At 41.0% G+C, this 18,369-nt stretch overlaps 1 protein-coding gene across 2 annotated transcripts; it reads left to right on the forward strand.

Annotated features, from left to right (window-relative positions):
- Positions 1-4,508: 4,508 nt before the first annotated feature.
- itgb6 (integrin, beta 6) lies at positions 4,509-17,510 on the forward strand. Of its 2 annotated transcripts, none has more exons than XM_080885436.1 (16): positions 4,509-4,801; positions 6,771-6,840; positions 7,166-7,245; positions 7,424-7,622; positions 7,722-7,968; positions 8,101-8,266; positions 8,367-8,528; positions 8,667-8,762; positions 9,014-9,103; positions 10,314-10,448; positions 12,051-12,465; positions 12,553-12,775; positions 13,252-13,346; positions 15,257-15,373; positions 15,456-15,622; positions 16,985-17,510. In XM_080885436.1, the coding sequence occupies exons 2-16, from the start codon at positions 6,786-6,788 to the stop codon at positions 17,081-17,083; spliced, it is 2,346 nt and encodes a 781-aa protein (XP_080741562.1). In that variant the 5' UTR covers positions 4,509-4,801; positions 6,771-6,785; the 3' UTR covers positions 17,084-17,510. The 2 variants fall into 2 exon arrangements, with proteins under 2 accessions (XP_080741562.1, XP_080741561.1); XM_080885435.1 differs by having other exon boundaries at positions 4,510-4,801; positions 7,163-7,245.
- Positions 17,511-18,369: the final 859 nt, after the last annotated feature.

The raw sequence follows: 18,369 nt of genomic DNA on the forward strand, positions 1-18,369 counted from the left end.
AAGATATCTCAGAGATTAAATGTGTAGTTAAATGTCTTTAACTACGTTGTATGTGGCTCTTGATGTAAAATGAGTTTGACATCCCTGGTGTAAACTGGACTCAAACCCTTGAGTGGAGGCCGTACCAATTATCTGCCAGCAGAGGGTGCTGAGAGCCAAAGCTGCCCAGCATATTTGAATCCAGAGATCATTTCTGAAGGACTGTAAATCTGCTCTTATCTATGCAACTTATACTGGATCAAATTAGCAACAAGTGCGACATGTGTGCTCGCACCCCAGCCCTTTCCTGCACTATTTTGGGCACACAGGCTTTGTAGTCTCACTCATGTGCCGGATCTCCCTTCTTAAGCTCTGACATAGCACAGCTGATCCCAGGGACATAAAGGCACCATGCGCGCATCTCTTACTAGTTGAAGGGATCAAAAGCACTCGGGGTGCAAGATTAGCCATCATCCCCACACCTCTCCGACCCCCACACCAGGAATATATATACATATATACATACATACATGTAGTTCATGCACACTCTCATGTCAATCAAATGCTTATTGTAAGGGAATCAGACCTTTGAACGTCACATACAAGACAAATCCCTCTCTCTCGTTCTCCACAGCTGAGAGGACACATGGCACTGATCCCTTGGGAAAGACCAAGGTCAGAGTTGGGGCATAGACACAGAGAGGACTCCTACAGTACTTGTTTTCATGCATTTAGTGAAATACGCATGTATCCAAAAAGTGAGATGCAATCAGGCTGAATAAGCCTGGTAAAGACTCCAATCCAGACCACTAGAGAGTGTTGGAAAATGTGTAGGAGATCATATATTTGTTATATCTTTTTGAGTTTTATATTTTCTCTTGCTGATAAAGACCTTCCCCATTGCCATTCAAAAAAAAGTAATTAGTAATAGATAAATAGTAACAATAAAAACACAGGTGGCATTTTCTGTCAATTAGTCTGGCTAGTGAGCCACCAGAACTTTATATATACCGGTAATTAATTCTATATAATTGTATACATTTATTTATTTGTGGTGACAAATTCCTTTATTTAATACATTTACTTAACTGTTAAAACTGCACTACTTTTTCTCAAATGGGATGAAATGTGTAGTTAAACATCTTTACACTGAGAAAAATGAGTTTGACTGGTACAGCCCAGATAAGATCAACAGATCTTATCAGTTTTAAAGTCGCATCAAAAACAAAAAGAAATCCATTCCAGGACCAAGAAGCTAGCAGAAGCTAGCTAACGGCGACTATTTGAGGGTAGAACAAAAATTATTATTATTATCTTTTAGTTATTAACAATAAAATTCTGATATATATACATAATTGTTAAGTTTATACGAGGTGCGGGCTCTGGATTATCATGTTGACTTCATCGTTAGTTTCAGTTACTGATAAAAGCATTAAGAAAAACTTGCTCGACCATGACCAAGTAAAACAGTAAAATGATGCTTCAGGCATCAGTAAAACAATATATAGAACAGACACAAGCAACATTTTTCTTCATCATAAGTTATTTTAATAGGGAAACTATATTAATATGTTGTTGTTGTTCAGTCTGAATACTTTCAAAAAAAATTTTATGATGGATTGTTCTGCTGCTTTGCCTAAACATCAGCTGAGCTCAATTCTTAAAATAGTTTATATTTAAAATATACTTCCACATCTGAGCCAAACTTTATTTTGTTTATGAATAGTTAAAATATTAATATTATAAAGAACTAATAATAGTCAGAGGAGTAATCATTGTCTTAAATAAATAACGCCTTTATTGTTTCACAGCTGAAACCAAACCTAAAGTAGAAAATTTGGACTTATGATGAATTGCGGTTTTCCAAATGTAGTCAACAACATTTTTCAGAAGTGTCACAAACGTCAAATGCTATTATAAACAAAGCATTGAAGGGAACATTTGTTATCATTTCTCATTCCTAGTTCCTGTTATGCAAGTCATGTTTATACATTTCCCCATGCTGAGTCACAATACTTAGCCATTAAAAGTATAGCCAGAAGCACCTTCTGACAGGTTTGCATATATACATATATGTATACATATACATATGTATGTTTTTACTACTTTCTACATTGTAGATACTTACTGAAGACATCACATACTGTATATGAAGCAAGATTATGGAATTATATAGCAAACAAAAAACTTTCATATTTTATATTCCCTTTGTTTTGTTGACAATGATGCAAACCTTTGGCCTTCATAATGGGGTTGGGACCATCAGTTGTGTTGTGCAGAAGTCAGGTTGGTACACAGCTGACAGCCCTATTTGACAACTGTTAGAATTCATATTATGGCAAGAACCAATCAGCAAAGTAAAGACAAACGACAGTCCATCAATACTTTGTAGAACTGAAAGTCAATTAGTCTGGAAAATTGCTACAACTTTAAATGTGTCCCCAAATGCAGTTGCAAAAACCATCAAGCCCAATGACGAAACTGGTTCACATGAGGACCGCCCCAGGAAAGTAAGACCAAAAGTCCCCTCTGCTGCCAAAGATAAAATCATCTGAGTCCCCAACCTCCAAAATCTCAAGTTAACAGCACCTCAGATTAGAGCCCAGATAAATGCCACACAGAGTTCCAGTAGCAGAGACATTTCTAGATCAACTGTTCAGAGGAGACTGTGCGAATCAGGCAGTTATGGTCAAATAGCTGCTAAGAAACCATTACTAAGGGAAAGCAGCAAGCAGAAGAGATTTGTTTGGGCCAAGAAACACAAGGAATGGACATTAAACCAGTGGAAAACTGTACTTTGGTCTAAAGATCTTTCGTTCTATCTGCCGTGTCTTTGTGTGACGCAGAAAAGGTGAACGGATGGTCTCTATGTGCATGGTTCACAGTCCACAGTCACCTGACTTAAACCCAGTCAAGATGGTTTTGAATGAGATGGACCGCAGAATGAAATGCAAAACAGCCAACAAGTGCTCAGCATCTCTGGAAACTCCTTCAAGACTGTTGGAAAATCATTTCAGGTGACTACCTCATGGAGCTCATCGAGAGAATGCCAAGAGTGTGCAAAGCACTAATCAAAGCAAAGGGTTTCTATTTTGAAACTCTAACATATAAAACATGTTTTGAGTTATTTCACACTTTGTTTGCTACATAATTCCATATGTGCTGATTCATAGTTTGGATGCCTTGAGTGAGAATCTACAATGTAAATAGTCATGAAAGCAAAGAAAAACCATTAAATGAGAAGGTGTGTCCAAACTTTTGACTGGTAGTTTATATATATGTATGTATTCTCTTCTTTTTCATTCAAATCAAACAATGGTCCAGCAAAAAAATAACATGTACAATTCTGTGAAACACTATGTGCTCCTTCCTGATTTCTTGTTCTGTTGCATATTTGTCACCCTACATACATTTTGTATATCATCAAACAAAAATAATAATATCAGACAAAAATAACCAGAGTAAAATCTAAATACAGTTTTTAAATAGTGATTTCATTTATTACGGGGGAAAAGCTGGAACTCCAAAGCTTTCCTTCTGTGAGTTGTGGATTGAATGGGTATTCAACCTAAGGACATTCACACTGATGTACCATCCAGTTAAATATCAAAAGAATAATCTCCACTTTATGTTTCAGTTTTTTCCACAGTGAATCAGACTACTGTCAAGAGAAAGAAACACTGTTGATGTACATGTCAGCACAGCTCCTCGGCTTGACCACCTCACATCAGTTTTGTTTGGCAGACAATGGGTATTGTTTTGTCAGTAAGCAGACTTCAAGACCAACAGCGATTCAGACTTCTGGAATGGATCATAATTAGGAACAACCACTCCTGTGACCTGATCCCTTCTTAATCTCGACGCAAACCGCAGCTTATCCTATGCTCAGACGTTTTTATATTTTTTGTATTTATATTTGCTGAACCCCCTGATGAGGTTGACTTTTTAGCCTCTTTTTAGCCTCACATTACATGGCATTCTGTGAAATTTAGTAATATGGTGATGATTAGCATTCAGCTCAAGTGCATTTGTTTGTAGACTCTTTAGATCAGAAATGAGGCTCAAAGAAAAGAATCCTTTGTTGTTGTCTTAACAGTAATAACTTACAGTTATTATTTTTCTCACTAACATATCCATGTACACCTGCATTCCTACCATACCACTGCAAGAAGGAGGCTGTATTACGCTCTGACACTCCTTCTCTTAGACACTCGCGTCCTCCTCCTCCTCACTGCAGGAAGTAATTGTAGCAAAACACACACACACAAGCACACACGCAGAATCCTGACTAATCACAAGGTCTTTGAGTCAGAAGTGTTGTGATCCAGTTCATAAAGGGTTTAGCCTCTAGAGTGCAACACTAGCACATCAGTCAGATCGACTCTTAATAAAGAAGCTGGATCTGGAGGTCTCACAGCCAGCAGTTGTTACCGTCACTCATTGTCGTTGCGGCCTCCCCCTACACATACACACAGATACACTCACACACACACACACACATGCAAGCTAGAGCTTGTACAAACACCCACACACGACCCCAGAATGCATACATGCACACATACTTACAAACTTCCAGACACACACACTCACACGAGCGCGCACACACACATGAGCCAAGGAGCACGGGCAGCAGGGTCATCCTAGCGCCATGCTTCATAAAGGGCGCCGTTACAATAGGTTTACTGTTACTCTGCCAATTGCTGGGATACAATAGGACTGAATGTGCTGGGCTGATGCTTCTCCACTTCTCTCCATTTTTCACTTGATGTCAAGGAAGAAAGACTGAGACGGGACAGCATGTTATCAGAGGACAGCCTTGAAGGTGAGTCGGCTCACTGCAGCATTACACTTGCGTATAATGCTGAGAGAAGAGAGATAGGGGAACGAGATCTCTGAATTTGTAAATATTGATTGGCCTGATACTCATTGAGAATGCTACTTTGTGGTTTAAAGAGTCCCACTGGGTTTAAAAAGCCTGAATATCTCTGAAATGCTAGTGAAGGGCTACAGGTTTTAAAGTCATTTTGAGACATGAGACAGCGAGGTGAGGTGCAGAGGCAGTGATGCTGCAGTACACCTCTCACACAGGACAAACAGCAGGACATGACAGGCTACAAAAGTGGTGTTGGACTGCATCATGTTGAGGAATTCAGAGGAGAGGAGTGAAGTGTGAGACAAGGGAAGAATTAAGCTGAAGGAGGCATGAATTAAATGGCAGAGGCTACTGGAAAATATGGATCACAACACAAAGAACTTGGGAGAAGAGAGCCAATGAAAGACAAAAGGAGAAGAGGCATTAAGGGGTGAGAGGGTTTGCTGTAAGAGGAGTGGAGGTGGGGTTTAACTCGGGGTGGCAGATGGGTCTCACAGATTCAGAAGGGGTGTGGTGCTGAATTGTGAGATTCCTCTAACTTAGGACATGCGGGGATATCTGCACTGCAGCTGTCAATAGTTCAACACCTACTCAGCCACACCCCTCCTCCCCTTCTATTACACACACACACACACTGATCATATTTCATATCTTGCGATAGGCCTGGTTTTCATCGTGAGTTAATCGTCAAGCTGGAAAATTCTTGTGAGACAGTGACACTGACTCATGTTCTCTGAGTCGCTGTGTTAAATATTAACATAACTTCTGTTATAGAGCCCACAGAATAGAGTTTTGAAGGATTTATTTGCTCATGGCGTGCCCTGTCTGCACTTTATTATTCCTCTCCACACACAATTTCAGCGATCCCATTTGACTGTAGCTTAATTCTAGCCTATTACACTGTAGCAGCATTGTAATGAGGGTATAAACAATCTCATATTTCAAATCCAGAGTGACAAGGTGCGCCGCCAGGGCCTCACAGAGAACAACAACATTTTTAAAAGCACAGAGACTTCAAGGGGATGGCCTAACAGAGAGAAAGAGAGTACATTCAAAAGCAACACTAGTTTGCTATCATTAGCTCATAACAAAATGGCATAGCTTAATATGAAGTATTAAGCCACATTTAATGCTTCATTAGAACAGAATGTTGTACTTTTACTTCAGTTTCAAATTTACAAGCAATCTAGCCTTAACAAGAAAGTCACTCACACTTACATAACACAAACACGACTATTTTTTAAAGGCCATTCATACTACAGAAACACTGTAGCTGATGCAAGGTGGAGCTAATTTTACCTACTTTATATACATATATATATATAATTTTTTTTAAAAGTAGAAAAGACATTCAATTACACATTTGTCACGCCTGAATCTGTGATGTACTGTAAGATTTTACCTCCTGATATTAAAGGGGAAGTACGCATTTAGCTTGAAATAATAAGCTAATTATTTCTAGGAGAAAAATAGGCCTTTTTAATATTTTTATTTACCTATTAATTTATTTGCAATGCCGTTTATTTTTGGCTTCACGTTACTTTTAACTAAGAATTCCTATTTCCTATCTTATTCCTTACTAATACACAGACACAGACGGTGGGAACAAACCTGATTCATTAACGAACAGCTAAATAAGAAGGGGAGACATCAGCTAGCGGTTTGCTTGCGGTTTGTTTTCTCCTCGCGCCCGCCTCGCGTTCTCACCTGGACGGAAGTTGACTTAAAAAGGCAGGGCAGGTAGAGGCAGCCCCTCACCTCCTCCTCCTCCTCTATCCAGGTGGTGGAAAGCAAACTCCTCTCTTATTGTAGCCTACGTTTGGCTGAAGAGAGGAGCCATGACGCTGGATAGGCTTCACTCCTGTTAACGCGCTATGAAATAACCTGAAACATTCACCTTGTGTTTCTTATCAACCAGTAACCTCACGGACTCATGGGGCTTCTACTGCTGAGCCTGATTCTCCGGTACTGGATCAACGCCGTGGAGGGTAAGCTGAAGTCCTGGCTTTCTTTTTAAAAGCTCATTTGCAAAGTAGTAGTCACTCAAGAGCAAGTCAACAATGCTGTCTTGGCACTGAAGAGTGGTTGGGATGTTTTATTGTGAGAAGGTATTAAAATTTGAAACCAAGAATTATGTTACATTTACTACACTGGACTACACATTTACTACTACTAAGGATTAGAATAAACACACAGATTAAAATAATCATATCAATAAGTAAATAAAAAATGACACCATAAATGCAGACTTTTTCTAGTGTTGGACTCTGGTCTGTGCTGACAACCCTTACCTGTTTATGTGCTGTGCAGCAGGTTTGTGTTCAGCCGGCAGTACTGTGACTTGTGACGACTGTCTGCAACTCAGCCCCCAGTGCGCCTGGTGCACACAGGAGGTGAGCAGCTATACGAGAAGACAGTCACATTTAAAGTGAAGTGATTTTTTGCAAAATATCTTCTCGTGTTTGATTTACATGATGACGCTGATGACAAAGTAATAATCTTTATGGCCTGCTGTAAAACAGCCTGCAAACTGAGGTTGCTACTTGTCACATGTTCCCCTTTGTTTGTCAGAATTTCACAGACTGGTTTTCAGTCACACAAAGATGTGACACACTGGATGTCTTACTGGAAAAGGGATGTGCCAGGGACCTGCTGCAGTTCCCTGTTTCCAAACACCAGATCCTCCAGGATCAGCCACTTGGGAAGAAGATGGGCAGCACTAATAGCACACAGATATTCCCTCAAAAAATGTCCCTCAAGCTCCGACCTGGTATGCAGTCGGACATCTTCTGAAGTGACGATTTGTCTTCTGAAGCAGTTTTTTGAGTTCAGAGAGATAAAACGTGGCCTGATTTTGTTTCTTGCACAGGCAGTGAGGTGACCTTCCAGGTGAAGGTTCAACACAAAGAGGACTATCCTGTGGACATGTACTACCTGATGGACCTGTCAGCATCCATGATCGATGATCTGAAGATGATCAAAGACTTGGGCTCTACTTTGTCAAAAGAAATGGCGAAGCTCACGAGTAAATTTCGAATGGGCTTTGGCTCTTTTGTGGAGAAACCCTTGTTGCCCTTCATCAAGATCACAGAAGAAGAACTGGCCAACCCGTGCAGGTTTACATTAAAATAAAAATCTAAACATGAGTAGAAGTTTGTTTCTTTTTGTTTTTTTAAAATGCTCTGATCTTGTAAATCTGACACTCTTACTCTTCTAACGCTCGCTTTTAATGTCTTGTTACATTACAGCCGTATAGACAACACCTGCTTACCGACGTTTGGCTACAAGCACGTCTTGTCTCTGACGAGCAACACCAGCAAGTTCAACGAGATAATCGCCGTGCAGCATATATCTGCAAACATTGACGACACGGAGTGTGGTTTCGACGCCATCATGCAAGCAGCCGTTTGTGGGGTAACATTTCCCATTTCAAGGTTCCAAAGATGCCGGCCGTTCGTTTGTGACGCCACCTCGCCAACTGTTTTTTTCAGAGCAGCTGTGTGTCTCCTGCTAGGACAAGATCGGCTGGAGGAACGACTCCATGCGTTTGCTGGTGTTTGTCAGCGATGGCAACTCACACTTCGGGATGGACAGCAGGCTGGCCGGTATTGTGATTCCCAATGACGGGCAGTGTCACCTGGATGCCAACAATGAATACTCAAAGTCCACAGTGCATGTAAAACCTGATTTTATCATTTGATTCATCTAGGATTATTATTTTTCATTATTATTTGGCTTTCTCCTCTAACACTGTGGTAACTCATGGTAAATAATCACCTGAAACCTCTTAGAAATGTAACCTTTTTTTTTTCAGGAATATCCAACTCTTGGTCAGCTGATTGATAAGCTGGTGGACAACAACATCTTGCTGATATTTGCAGTGACAGAAGACCAGAAAGACAACTACATGGTAACAGCTCCCTAGTTTTTTTCCCTGTTAGAAGAGATCAAACTAGAGAGCTGAATAACACAAGTGTTTGTGAGGTTAGCATATTTATCTTCTGAGTTGCATTCAACTTGTTACAACTGGCCCCGTTTCTCTTCCACACTCCTTTTCATACTGTTCTTTTAGGGAAGATGTGTGGTGATGAGCTTCCCGTATTTGTAACAGTGACATTACTGTTTATCTGTTTTTTTTGTTTTGTTTTCTGTGTCTCTTAGAACTATGCAGAGCTCATACCTGGTGCCACTGTTGGAGTCGTGGCGAAAGACTCGCGGAACATCCTGGAACTGATTGTAACAGCATACAAAGTAAATAAAAGGGCCTGATAATCAGGATGTGCTGGCAGAGTGGATGTGTGGCTTTGTGTGTGTGTGTGTGTGTGTGTGTGTGTGTGTGTGTGTGTGTGTGTGTGTGTGTGTGTGTGTGTGTGTGTAAAAGTCATAAGACAATTTTTTTTTTAAATCAAGTAATATTTAATGGTGCAGGCACGAAAATGTATCTATAGCAAACTGGTATGTTACTATTTTTATTTTCTCCACCCCTTTGTTATTATTTCTTTTCCTTCTTTTATTCTTTCTTCTATCACATTTTCCCCTCTACCTCCCAACACTCTGCATCAGCATGTTGGCCAGCATGTTTCTGCTTGTCCCAACCATTTCATCTCCTCGCCCCCTCCAAATCTGATTTGCTCTAAACTTCCCCTCCCTCTCCCGCACACTGCCTCTTTTTTCCTCACTCTTGGTCGTTTTCGTTCTGCCCATCTCATCCACCGTGCGTCGTTTTGTAAATCCCCCTTGGCGGCGATGACTGGTAGTTGTGCAGTCCTCTAATTACTTCATCGGTTGCGTCATTTAAACCCACATTTAGTCTCTGCCGCACTAGCAGAGTCCCTGTCATCACAGTGATTGTAGATGTGGTGCTTAACTGGAACGCAGTGCAAACAGGGGACTATTTAGTGATACTGCACAGGTGATGAGTACTTGCACTCACCTGTAATTCTGATGAGTAACAGCGAAGTCTCTTTAGATGCGTTTTATCTACTTAATCCATCCTCAGCTGGGTGTATCCCATAAGTGCTCCGGTTTTCTTCTTCCTTACCAACACTAAAGCCAGGAAGCACACAATATGCCCTCTGTTAGCAGTCAGACGGGCCGTTACAGAGTTCATTAGTCAGTCAAGCACACTATTTTCTCAAGCTGAGGTTAGCTGTCACACTTTCTTCAGGTGCTTTATACAGTGCAGCGCACCTGGGATGCTGACTCACCCCCCCAAAAAAGAATTAGACATGAGGTGTCAGGTCAGGTCAATGCAGGGTGAAAAGTATAATTCATCTGACAGCGCTGGAAATCCCACTTCATCTTGACTGAACAAAAGGAAAATCTGATTTGATTTTAGTTAACTTAGTTTTGCTTTTTTTTTTTTTTTTTGCTTTTTTTGAAGGACAAACCTGATCAGTACCGAGGTGTGCTGCCCATTGTGTTCTCATATGGCTCACAATACACATAATCTGTTTTCCAGGAACTTCGCTCAGAGATTGAACTAGAGGTCCTTGGAGCCACGAAGGAGCTGCACATGTCTTTCACAACCGTTTGCCCTAATGGAACTATCCTCCCTGATCTAAAACGCTGCTCCAACATCAAACCAGGAGAGACGGTGAGTTGCTGTTGTTACAAATTGCTTCATTTTTTAAAATTTTTTGAAGTGCCTTTCATTAAACTATCTCATCAGACAAGAACAGTTATTAACAATTCTAGTGAAACACCAAACATAACATAAAAAATGTAGATATTTAAGATTAAATGTGAACAAAAGTTGAAAGCTTAAAGGAAACTAAACAAAGGCATTAATTCTCACAAGGCATCAGGAGGGCATCATCCCTGGGTCCTGAAGGTAGGAGGGCCCTCTCCTCTAAAGTATACTGGAAGCTCATAATCATGGTGTTATGATGAAGTGGACATACTATAGGAGTTCCACTATGCCCATGGTTCTGTCTTGTGAATCAAAGCCTAGCTTTTATGCAGTGTACATTTTTCCTCACGAACTGAAACAAGGCTAAATCTGTTTTGAGTTTGTGGGAGCTTAGCTGAAGAAAATAGTGTTAGCGTTCATTCCCATGACATCTGACCCCGGATGTTGTCCATGGTGCTGATCAAAACGCTGGAATTATACTATTAAGAGTATCGATTATTATTGTATGCTATTTTTTTGCACTTGGAGCGTGTGTCAGAGAGAGAATGGCATGCTGTGTTTGTTCTGTTGTTGTTACGCCTGTGAAACTAAATAATGGAAGGGACAAAAGACTATTCTAACACACAGACAGTCCTAACAGCTCAAGAGTGTTAGGTCTTTCTGTGTTCGGTCTTTCACTACAACAGTAAAAGCTTAATTTTAGTGTATGCAGAGAACTTTGCAAGACCTGCAGTGCTTTATAAACTTGTAAAAGTATGTAAAAAAAAAAATCTATACACAGACTGACAGGTGAAAAATAACACAACGTGCACTCTGCCTCGTCAACATTCATGCCTTAGTTGTACCTGAAGAATTGTTTGGATTGGGTCAGATAGGAATGTGTTGTGTAAATCTGGAAATTTTTAAGTTGTTTTTTGTCAGAGACTAATGTTGATTAGAGGGAGACCTGGTGAATTTGAGGCTTTAGCACTTGTAACTGATAGATCAGACAATATTTCTGAGAGAGAAAAAAAATCAACCAGTTTGTCTGTCAAAACACAAATGCATAAAACACGCTAGGACAGGATAAGAACTTAGATTAGATAAGACTTCATCAATCCCTCGGGTGGCTTCCTCCGGGGGCATGTGCAGAGGAGGGATGGTGGATATATTGGACAAAGTTAAAGATGGAGGAACATAGGAAGATGACAGAAGATTCATGGATGTAGTGAAGGAGGACATTCAGAAGGTTGGTGTAACAGAGGGCGATGCTACAGATACGTGAAATGGAGATAGGTGATCTGCTGTGGCGACCCCTAAAGGAAGCAGCTGAAAGAAGAAGAAGAACGGAGGAACTAGTTTACTTACTTTCACCAACATCAGGGCTTAATGATCTTGTTTAGCTGGTTCAAATCCGAAGTTTTTCCTCTCTCTCTTAGCTGTGCTGTCTAAAACAGATGAAAAAGCCCCCAATTATCAATGGCGTTGCTGTGGGGATTAATAGCGCTGACTTTTCGCAGGCAGAATATTTGCAGTCTGTTCTTAGTTTGATCTTAATTTGATGCCCTCCTTGTTTTTGCTCCTCAGGTAGTGTTCAATGTGTCTGTGGAGCTTCTGGGATGCCTGTCAGGAGTTCGGCACTTTTCCCTCAGACCTGTAGGCCTTCAGGACAGTTTGGAGATAGAAGTGCAGTCCCTTTGTTCCTGTGACTGTGAGCCTCCAAAGTCAGACAGCAGCCAGTGCACTGAAGGCCAGGGGGTTTTCCAGTGCGGCGTGTGCATATGTCAGCCGGGCTTCCTGGGAGCGCAGTGCGAATGCAATGAGGAGAGCACTTTGTTGAGCAACTGCCTCGCAAACAATCAGTCTGAAATATGCAGTGGTCAGGGGCAGTGCTACTGTGGACAGTGTGTGTGTCATGCATCCAGTTTTGGGCGCATCTACGGTCCCTACTGCGAGTGTGACAATTACTCCTGTGTTCTCTTCCGTGGGGAGCTCTGTGGAGGTGAGTAACTTCATGCGAATGCTTCTGACTTATTCATGTGTTTTTGTGGAAAGCCTTTTATTATAAATGAAGATTTCTTGTTTGTAGGCCATGGAGTGTGCGACTGCGGAGAGTGTGTTTGTGAACACGGATGGAAAGGGCAGTACTGTAACTGCAGCACCAGCATGGAGGCGTGCACATCTAAGGATGGCTCACTTTGCAGCGGCAGGGGGAAATGTGTATGTGGCCACTGTGTCTGCACTGTACCCGGAGCATCTGGGGACAAGTGTGAGAAGTGTCCAACCTGTGGAAGCTCCTGTACATCTGCAAGGTGAGAGCGCACTCATTCCATCGCTTCTTTCAGCCGAACGAGGGTGTAATGTCGAGTATTTTGTCAGCGTCACCTCGGTGATTGGTATTTCTTTACCTCAGAGATACAAGATATCGTCTCCTTGCGCCGCGTGATCTGTCTGCTCTTTGGAGTTCAGGCATATCAGGTTCTGGTCCTGTTGTTCACATGTGTCTACACCTTCCATGTAACTTCAAAAGATACTAATGTCCCCAACACAGCATTGAGAGATTTCCTTTCTTCATTGTAAAGCAGCTGTCAGGGCCAGGACCATTTGATACTACTCTTACTGTGGAGGGGGGGAACCCGTGATAGAGAGTGAGAGAAGCCTTGGGAAAAAAGCTGATAAGTGACCACAACTGTGATTTCTCCTTTCGCCCCGTGTCAGTGATTGAAGCCTCAAGAAATGCTTGCTGCATCATCTTAACCTTTCGTTTTCCTGCTCATTTCAACACTAGGACCTGTGTAGAGTGCCATCTTCAAGATCAGGATGATGCTGAGTCATGTGATCAAAGGTGCAGCGCTACTACAATTTCCATCAATACAACAGGAGGTAAAGGATTCCCTAACTTACCTGTTGTTACTTTACTTTCATTCAGCTTCTTAGTCTAACTCACTGAACTCTAACCGTAACCTAAACTAAACTTACTTACCTAATGGGGTAAATCACTAAATCACCACATACAAACCTTCCCATTTGTCTCTAGTAATGTCGCTCTACAAGGTGCAATCGATACATTTTCTAACTCTGGCTATAAAAGTCATAAAACCATATCTGCTTTAAGTTCGGCCCTTCCTTATTCAATGTTATCTTGTTGGAAAGCCCCGCAAAGGTTTTCAAGACTACTGTTATTTTTAGATCACTCCTCCACTGAGTCAAAAATGATGACCAAACAGTTTGACTTGCATTTCAGACAAAAGGACAAAGTCACAGTGAGACTAATCTGGCAAGTTGAGCAGGTGGTGTGGCTAAAAAACCCAGTCCTGCCTTTTCAGGGTGTTACATCAGAAAGAGCTAGCTGGTATTTAGGCCTTCCAGGTATTCCTGGTTCAGTAACACAAAACAATTATTCTCTCCCCCAAAGAGAAGGAGGATGTAAGCAGCCTAGTGTCCACAGTTTTCAAGATATCATTTTCAAATATTTTTTTGTGATTGTAGATGCCAGTAACAGCTTGAACTGATTTCATTTTGTTGAAAATCGGGTCAAGGTCACTCAAAATGTGAAAATCAGTAAAAACTATCACCCACAATTTTTTATGGATCATCTTCAAACTTCACAACAATATACTAGGCCTTGGGGGATATGAGTACCTAGGTTGACTAAGCATTTGACCTTGACCTTCATTTGTTTGAGTCCTGTGACACCTTTAAATCCACAGGTCTCTCTGGCCTGATAGTACAATACACTGCAAGCGACGGTATGAAAACTGTGTGAATCCACAGCTAGAAGGACAGCCTGTTGACTGTTGAGAGAAATTGCTTTTTCACTTCTGTTTGGTTACTTTTTGCAATTCATGTTCACAAACTCGCTGTGGGGTAAACGGCAATTTGACACCTAAATCTGTATATCAGACTCTCTTGTATGATGTTCACAAGGAAGAATTTGCAAAACAGGACCTGCTTGCAACTGTCAACGAATGTTTCAAGTCTATGCATGTTAACAATCCTTAGTTACTGGTATTGATTTAAATCAATCAAATAAAGCTGGTTTTTAACTGCCACCAAGAGATACTGGATCTCATGCAGGTTTTAAGTCTATGCAGGTTAACGCCCCTTAGTGGGTAAATAGTAGTTAATGAAAGAAAACCTTCAAAACATATATGACATATTTTGAAGAATGGCCAGGAGCAAAATATTTAAAATAGCTTTTTTTAAATGTGCTAAAATGTAGCAACTCCTTAAAACCAAGCAAAATATATTAAAATCAAATAACATCAAGTTTTTGCCTCCCTGTCCTGCAAGGGTTCTTATTCATGGTGGTGCTATCAACACAGAGGCCTGCTAAGTTTCAGCCAGGGTCGCTGCTTTGGAGGAATGCTGACCTCCATTGACTCGGGTGTCTCTGTGAAGTCTGCACCCCCCCTCTCTAACACAACGCCATCCATGTCCTTTTGGGCAGTGTGGAACAATGGGGAACATATTATTTACCTTGTTGTACAGGCAAAGCTATTATGGTGCCTGTGAATAGCCAAAGAACCTGGTCTTCCTTTGTAGAGGAGTTGATTTTAAAGCCGCTGTACTTGTGCAAGCTGAGAGGCATATCTGATTATCACAGAAGATTTTCAAGCTTCAGATGTGAAACACAATGGTTCGGTCCACACACACCAGATTCTAGTCTTAGATAATGAAGTCACACTGACAGCACAACAGAGCAGAGTATATCATCTGACATTCTCAGCACAATGTCAAAGGGAAGATGATAGCCTTACCTTATGGATATGTATGTTCACATTTCCTCACAGATTATGACAAGAGTCCTTCTATGTCGTGCACGTTTATGATGAAGAATGAGTGCTGGGCGTCATTTAAAGTGGTGGAAGGTGAGACGGACACCACTGCCTATGATCTGCAGATGTACGGTAAGCTTGACACCAACGTAGACGACTAAAGTGAAAGATACTCCCGGTGCAAGTCTCATCTCGCTCTTATGTCCTGTCTCAGGATGTCCAGAGCCACCCAACATCCCCATGATTCTTCTCGGGGTCTCCCTTTCTGTCGTCTGTATCGGCCTGATCCTGCTGGGTGTGTGGAAGGTGTTGGTGTCAGTCCATGACCAAAAGGAGGTGGCCAAGTTTGAGGCTGAGAGGGCAAAGGCAAACTGGCAGTCGGTAAGACCGTGGATGACTTCGCTTTTATTCTTTCTAATATCTTTTTGTTGGGCTCAGATGAATAATTAAAAAGCAAAATAATGTATTAGACATTCATTAGATATTCAAAAGGGTGGACAAAGTCTGATGGCGAGGTGTCTCTCATAACTAAACTGTTCCCACTAATATTCACTGACATACATCCCGTGACTCGGTAGCTTGTAGAAACACCTTTGGCAGCAACAAATAGAGAAAAAAATTCTGTGTGACTTTATCAGTCTCTAAGATTGTTGCGGTGGAATTTTTGCCCACTGTTTTTTACAACTGTGCTTCAGGTCATTGGGGCTTGTAGGTATTCATTAATGCACAGTCACCTTTTCCACTCTCTATGTGTTTATACACGTCTCTGGGTTTAATCATTAGTTATTATTAATCTCCGGCTCTCTTCCACAGCATGTCTTTTGTCTTATCTTCCTCCCTTCACCCCAACCGGTCGCGGCAGGTTGGGGCCGCCCCTCCCTGAGCCTGGTTCTGCTGGAGGTTTCTTCCTGTTAAAAGGGAGTTTATCCTTTCCATTGTCGCCTTGCTCATAGGGTATCGTGTGATTGTTGGGGTTTTCTGTGTTGTATTGTAGGGTCTACTTTACAATATAAAGCACCTTGAGGTGACTGGTGTTGTGATTTCGCACTATATAAATAAAATAGAATAGAATAGAATTGAAAAGTTACTGTAACAGCATTTCAGGCAGGTCGAGGTCTGGACTTTGGTTTCAGCCATTCTGTTGTAGATTTACTGATCTACTTGGGCCATCTCTCTGAAACTTTAGCTGTCAGAGAGATGGCATCACATCTGACTCTAGAACACTTTGGTATACAGAAGAGTTCATGGTGGACCCAATGACTGCAAGGTGCCCCGGTCCTGCGACTGCAAACCGAGACCAAATCATCACCCCTCCACCACATTGTTTGACAGTTGGTATGAGGTGTTTGTGCTGATATTCTGTGTTGTTGTTTTTTCCAAATGTGGTGCCGTGCATTACAGCCAAACATCTGCACTTTGGTCTCATCTGTCCACAGGACATTGTTCCAGAAATCGTGTGGTTTGTTCACATGCAACTTTGCAAACCTAAACTGTGCTGCCGTGTTCTTTTTAGAGAGAAAAAGAGGCTTCTACTGCAACCCTTCCATACTTGTTCAGTCTTTTTTTAAACTGTGCTATCATTAACTTTAACATTAAACAAGCTCACTGAGATTTCTGATTTGGGCCAAATGAGCTTCAGGCAGTTTGGAAGGTTTACAGGACTAGTGTGTTGTTGGTTTTGGTCTTTCTGTGGCATCTGTAAAAATCTAAACGTCATTGTGTTCTTTCTTTGTTTTCTTTCAGGGGACCAACCCTCTGTTCAGGAGCTCAACATCTACATACAGAAATGTAACTTATAAAAATGCACAGAAAGAAAAGACTATCACAATGAATCACTACTGATGACGAACTGGATGCGTCTGAGTGCACTTAAGTGTGTGACTTTGTGTGTGTATGAGACAGAGAATAGTTTTTGTACGAATCCCTGTGTTAATTCAGAGATGTCCTAGCACAGTAGACAACACTGTGAACAGACAAACACTGCGAGATGAATTTGCTGCTGTAGAAGTGCACTGTACTGTCAAACACTGGACATTTCTATTGCATGGCCCTACATGTACTGCAACTTGCAACTTGGTAAAGGAGAAGTCTACACTACAAGTGATCTACTACTGAATGAAAATGTATAAATATACAGGTGTAAGAGATGTTTTTTTGGTAATAATGTGTCGATTGTTTTACTGTAAAACAAGGCTGAGCCTTTAATTTTAATAACTGTTGTTCTGAGTTTTTTTTTTTAATGGTATGTGGCACATAATTAAAGTTGGATTTGGCATTTTTGAAATGACTCCTCTGCAATTTGGGTTTTAATTGCAGGTTACAACACAGTTCTCACAAAGAGTGAGCAGACTGATTTGATTTACCTGCAAGAAACAAAATTTAAAATTTATTTTGCTTACAGTGGGATCACACAGTGCTCAGGGTTTCCATTTTTTAACAAGGCAACTTGCCCTGGATACTAAGGCCCTTTATTCAATGTGTGTCAGTTTGATTACTTGTTTGCAAATCTGACTGAAATTGCAATAAGCTAGGGTGCTTTATTTATCCCCACAGATGGGAAATTCCTTTCACACACAACCTTTAACTTAGTATAAAGGAGCAGGTTTCATAGGGATGAGGGAATGGGGAACGGGGCTGGAACAGAGGAGGATTCAGCGCAAATAAGATATACGTGAATCCCAACATAAATGACTCAATATCCTAAAATTGCCAGAGGAATCCTATCATAAAAATAACACTAATCCAATACATCCAGAGAGTGGCACAAAAAAAATAATACCATAAACTTCACATAGAGAGTTGTTAAAACTTTTGAGAGATCCTTGCCATACAAGGTGCAGTATAAGACATATTTTAGCGCAAGTGCTGTTGTTTTTAGCTATTCCAAAGTTGTGTACCTTTACAGGTCACACCAAAACCTGTACGCTTAATTTTGTTTTTTGTTTTTTTACGTGTTATATGTGTTGGAGGCATTACACATTGTGACAAGCATACAAAGTCTTTTGTTAACTCTAAATATACATAACAGAGGCAATATGAAAGATAGATTTTCTTAGCATAGCCTAACTCCAGAGTACTTGTTGATATCTGAGTGCCTGTCCCAGACATGACACAGCTGTAGGCTACAG

The sequence above is a fragment of the Rhamphochromis sp. 'chilingali' genome (assembly GCF_963969265.1).
Source record: "Rhamphochromis sp. 'chilingali' genome assembly, chromosome: 6".
NCBI lineage: Eukaryota > Metazoa > Chordata > Actinopteri > Cichliformes > Cichlidae > Rhamphochromis > Rhamphochromis sp. 'chilingali'.